The sequence below is a fragment of the Paraphaeosphaeria sporulosa genome, assembly GCF_001642045.1.
Source record: "Paraphaeosphaeria sporulosa strain AP3s5-JAC2a unplaced genomic scaffold CC84scaffold_21, whole genome shotgun sequence".
NCBI lineage: Eukaryota > Fungi > Ascomycota > Dothideomycetes > Pleosporales > Didymosphaeriaceae > Paraphaeosphaeria > Paraphaeosphaeria sporulosa.
In genome coordinates, this window is record NW_017253380.1 from 39,593 (window position 1) to 44,936 (window position 5,344).

The 5,344-nt window shown below is 53.6% G+C and overlaps 1 protein-coding gene across 1 annotated transcript; it reads right to left on the reverse strand.

Annotated features, from left to right (window-relative positions):
* Positions 1 to 1,134: 1,134 nt before the first annotated feature.
* CC84DRAFT_1238526 (uncharacterized protein) lies at positions 1,135 to 3,020 on the reverse strand (the record flags this gene model as incomplete). Its single annotated transcript, XM_018183947.1, has 5 exons — positions 1,135 to 1,552; positions 1,601 to 2,067; positions 2,120 to 2,478; positions 2,525 to 2,623; positions 2,882 to 3,020. The coding sequence occupies 5 exons, from the start codon at positions 3,018 to 3,020 to the stop codon at positions 1,135 to 1,137; spliced, it is 1,482 nt and encodes a 493-aa protein (XP_018028895.1).
* Between the last annotated feature and the right edge of the window lie 2,324 nt (positions 3,021 to 5,344).

Here is a 5,344-nt window from a genome sequence, read left to right on the forward strand (position 1 = left end):
GCACCCCACAATCTACACACTTCGAAAATAAGAAAGGTGAGGGCGTCTGGAGCTCGAACTAGTTCAGTTTCTTCCCTAACAGCGCGGTAGAGCCAGCGTGCGTGTTGACGAGCCTAATGGGATCGGTAGCCTATATTCCTCGCGCGCGGGTACGGACTGCGTTATAGATCCTTCCCTTGAGGTTTACATCGGGCCAGTAAATGAGAAAGATAATTGGGAGAGTTTCTCGTGTCCGTAGAGCTGGCACATTAGATAAAAGGGCCAACGATACGGCAGTGAGTACCTTTGTCAAGTCCGCCCACCCTCGTCCAAGAAAACGCCCCAAGCCCTTACAATAGCTCTCCGTAAGGCCCTCCACGTGCGCATCCTCTATCACAGTGAATCACCTTCCTCACGTCCCCAGCAGCACCTGAGAACTCAATAAAGCCACTACTAAGTCGACAGCGTATCAAAGGCAAGGACCTTTGGTAAGCCGAGTCCAGAATGTGAAAAGACGAAAAGACGAAAAGACGAAAAGACGAAAAGACGAAAAGACGAAAAGACGAAAAGAAAGAGAGAGCGGAGGGCGAGATATATAGCCTTGGGACTGGATGGTTGGTGAGAAGCACTGATGAGAAGTGTGAGTGAGCGGATAGGTTGAGGTACTTTCACCGAGAGATGGGTCGACTTACGGTAAAGCGACAAGGGAAGCCAATAAGTAGAGTAAGAGGAGTTGGGCGGTAGACGCCAACACAATTGACTGAAATGAGTTGCTTCACCTAGCTTCTAGTCGAGCTGATGGAAGGTTAGGGAGCGGTCGCTCCATCTGTGAAGATGCTTGCTGAGATAAGCGCGGGGCTAGCGGGACTGTTTGACAGCGTTACTACTACCCATCTATAGCAGCATCCGATTACCATCGTTTTTGGTACTTTGCCAGTTGTGTACTAAACACCCCCTCCGTCGTATGCAACCAGCTAAGTAACCTCCGATGACAAGAGTACAGCTCATGAACCCGGCTGAACCCAGGACGAAGAGTCTTATCCAGCCCGATAGCAAGCAAGCGCATCCCAATGCCAAGCATCAGAAGAGCATGTGTTCCGCACACAACAGTCGGTCCACCTGCTGCTCTGCATATTCCTGACGCTGTCCTCCAATCTACGCATCTACCTTGTCCCGGGCGAAGCAGTACAATCGCTGGTAGACCAACGGCGGGTACGTTTCGGGGTTTCTTGCCATGTCTGCCGCCCATCCCTCACCAATGTATAGCTCGAGCAGTGCAATGTCCCGCTCACCCCTTGGATGTACATCCAAATCCAAGTCCATGCCGCTCAAGAGCTTTGCCTTCTCGTCGAAACTCATATCTCGCAGGGCCTGCACGTCGATGTGGTCAAGGGCAGGCGCGAACTGTAGTTGGATGTCGGCGAAAGTCTTCTGGGCCGCGGGCGGGATCTTGGCCAGGGTAGCGAGGAAGGCATCGACGGTAATCTCGGCTCGCTTCGAAAAGGCATCCAAGACCAGCGCTGTAGGTGTGGGTGGGCGTGAATGGCTCGTTAGAGGTGATGAAGTGGCTGCACTGTCAGAGGTCAGCAGACGGGGACATTTCGAGAGAGCGTGAACATACCCGCCACGTATGGGCTTGGGCTTCCACCCACATTTCTTCAACCGCATCATCCTGGCAACCAGTTCATGCTTCCTCTGTGAGGGAGCCTTGTCCAGTACCATGGTGAGGTCCTCGTCGTCGTCGTCGGGGTACGCGGAAGGCTTGGATTTGTCACGTTTGTTGAGGATGCGGAATCGCTTGCGCTTTGGAGAGGACGCGCCGTTGTCCTTGGCAGGCTTGTTGCTTACGGTGCACCTGGATTGGGCACGAGGGTGTCGTGATGCCTCGTCGGGAGGGTCGACACGCTCGGGTTCGTCACCTCGGTTGACTAGACGGAGTGACAGTCGCTTGTGCGGAAATCCATCGGCTGGCGACCTGTGGCGGTGGCCCTCCAGAGTGCTGCTCGTTCTGTGCATTCGCTTGGGACCGGATTTCTTGTTCTGCGGCGGGTTGTGCTCTTCGTCCCCAGGGCTGGTGCCCCGCTGACGCTTTGTCCCGTGGAGCGTCGACGCGTCCAGGGCTGCATGAGAGTCAGCATACCCATCCGCGCACAGCGACCGGGCAGTCACTTAGCTTCGCCCATTCGACGTTCCATGATGGCGTTCGGTGCTGGACTGGTGCGGTGTTGCTGTCTGGATCGGGGACTGGCCGGGTCGCGGTCAATCTGGGCGGAGACGAGAAGCTGCGCTCAGCGGCAAGCGGGGGTTGCACGCAACGAGGCGAGCAAACACACTGGCAAACACGACCACGGCAGCACGCGTCACAGCCGCTGAGAGATCCGCATTGACTGGGCGGCTTCAACAAGGCATTTACAGAGCGCGGGAGCCCGCATTCGTATGGTGCAAGCGCTTGCAGTGCAGCTGGCGGCGGTGAGATGATGTCGAGGGTGCCGTGCTTGGCTGGTGGGCGATGTCGTCACCGTTCCCAGCCGAGAGCTCACCTCACTTAGCTGATCCCGATCCCTTGTCGGCTCATCACAAAGAGCGAGATGCCGTCTGCTCATCGAGAGTTTCCGCACTTCGAAACTCCAGTCGTCGACCCAGTCTGCAGCATGGATCGCAGCACGGTCGTCTTCTGGCGCGGCGAGGACGCGCTATGGTGGACTGCTTCGGTGCCCAAGACGCCTGCCAGGGCGAAGCCGCCGGCGTCGAACCTCAGCCGAAGCATTATAAGACGAGATCCGTTCGCAAGCCCGACCGTGTCGTCAGCCGCAGGGCCAAAGGGTCCCTCCAAGATCCCAACTCGTGCACCCCTGAGGACGATGCTGGAGACGCCCGCGCCCAAAGCCCGGGCCGAACGCACATCTCTCGGCGGCTGGCTGCAGAGCCGAGGGCCGGAGACGGGTCGCGTCGTCAAGACGTCGGACGAGAGCTTCCTCCGTAAGACCATGCTCCCGACCCTCCTGTCCTAGCATAGGAGGCGGTTTCGCTGAGATCTCCATGGCTGGAAAACAGGGCTCGAATGCGTCTGCATTATTACCTCCACACCACTCCGTCTACATAGCCATGTCCAAATCCCTACTTTTATATGCTTCACCGTCATTGCTAACATGGATTCATCTGTAGTGGCGACCCCCGCCCGCCGCCCACCGCGCCACGAAGCCCCACGTTTGTGGCTGAAGGAGCCGGCGAAGAAGCTTGGCACCGAGGGGACGAAGTTGTCATTCACTCTCACCAAGACCGCCCGCTCCCGGCGCGCTGAGGCCCAATTTCCTCAAGCTTCCGGCGCGGCGTCATGGGCCTCGACCGCTCCCAGAAGACGCCCTCTGGCTTCTGCTTCATCGAGTACTACACCCGCGAGGACTGCTTGACCCCGCGACATATACACAACCACGCCGCCACCATCATGGCAGGCTGCGCCCGACACATCAATGCCTCCTCAGACCGAGGTCATCCCTACTAGGTCGAATATGCGGTCCAGGCAAGCATGGTAGCGAACGTTACATCATTGGGCTGGAATTACAGGGCAGGGACGGTACAATCTTCCTCTCACAGGAGCAAGGGTAAAGAGGCGTCTGTGGGGACACTTGGTAAACTATACTGCTACTATCCATAGCAAAGAGATGCTAAGAACTAGGAGTACGGTGCAGTGCAGCTTGTACCTTCGCTTCCTAGTAACTGTTCTAAGGGGTTGTTGGAACCATACGAGGTCACGCTTTCGATCCTAGGTTCGACGCGCATGTTACGCGCGTCAACTTCATCGATACCCCATGTTGGAATGGAATGCCTCATGAGGCTATTCCCCCGAATGTCTTGCTCCGTCGACAGTCCTCTATACTGACTCACACCAGGCTCTTTTCAGGCTTTACATTGACTGCGTGTACTTGTTCACAGCCAACGCCCTTACCCTAAGAATCCCCTTGCTTTAAGAAACCACTTGCTTAGTCTCATGAGAGTGACACTGTTATCCACTGTCATGGACATAGAGGTCGCAAGTCGGATCATAAGTTATGAGAACAGCTCGTGGATCTGGATAAAGAAGCGCTTCCATTGATAGAAATGGTGGAAGATTGAAGGTGTTACGTGGTCTCATCCGCGGAGAGGTCAGGGCGGAGAAATCAGTCGTCGCTATACCTGTCACGGTAACCCCAGGCTATCTGACAAGCATGGATATACTGCTGGCAGTAGTATATCTCAGAGATATCGCGCGTTGACGACCAGCCAATAGAACAGCATACGGGTGACCCGTCTACTAGCTGAGGTCGAACCATGGCGCTAGCTACCCTTGGTAAGGGCACGCGACGAAGCGAGATGATAGATCCACGTTGGCTAAGGGGAAGAGGACCTTCTCTCCTTATCCAACGTCTTGTACATACACATAGATACCGAACGCAGTAATATCCATTTGCAGCCTACTACTAGGTCGCAGACGTCTCTACTCGTTGCTCTCGTGACAATACCCCTATGATGTACCCAGTAAAGCAGAGACATACACCCAATTAAGATAGAGCGTATAAACTCCTCTCGCCTGGTTCTTAGTTAACATCTTACCTTCCTTTACAAGATCTAAGGATTTTAGTACCTTGTAAGGATATTGTGAGTGAATGTGGCGAAAAGCTATGAGGCCTAGCACTAAACCTTTATTGATGCTTTTGTACAATGCTTAAATCTTTCCTTCCGCGAGGCCTGTGCATCCACATTACACTCTGCCCATCGCCTATATAAACTTAAAAGCCTTCCCAAAGACGCTGGTATCTATTCAGCAGAAACCTGTTTTCTTTCTCCAACCCTTAGAGAAATAACACTGGCCGTTATAAGTCCAATTTCTACAATCTCCATTGAAACCTCAAAGATGGCGAACGGTCAGCAGTGGCAAGAGAAGCATGAGATCGCGCAGCTTAAGCCCAATTCACTAGTGTGGGAACATGTTGAGGGAACTTTCACGCAGGCTAATATACTCCGTTACAGCTCCCTACTCCCTACCCTATAGATTTATACTATACGAGATATCCTAGGGAGAACCAGACCCTATAACCTTAAGAAGACTACTTCCCACGCCTAAAGTATAGGAGCGGGTCTCTCCCCATAATAAACTATAACTTTAGAGTAAGGAAGTAAATCTAGAGGCCTAAATAGACAGGCCTATATAAGCCTATAATATAAAGGGACTACCTCCTACCATAGAATAACCCTTAGGAGGGTAGAGTAGGGGGGTATGTAATAGGCTATGCCCTAGAGGTCTTATCTCGGCCCAGGACTAGCTAGGACCTTGGACCTAATATTAGCTTTGGGGGGTAGATATATAACTTTAGTAGTAGAAGCTTAA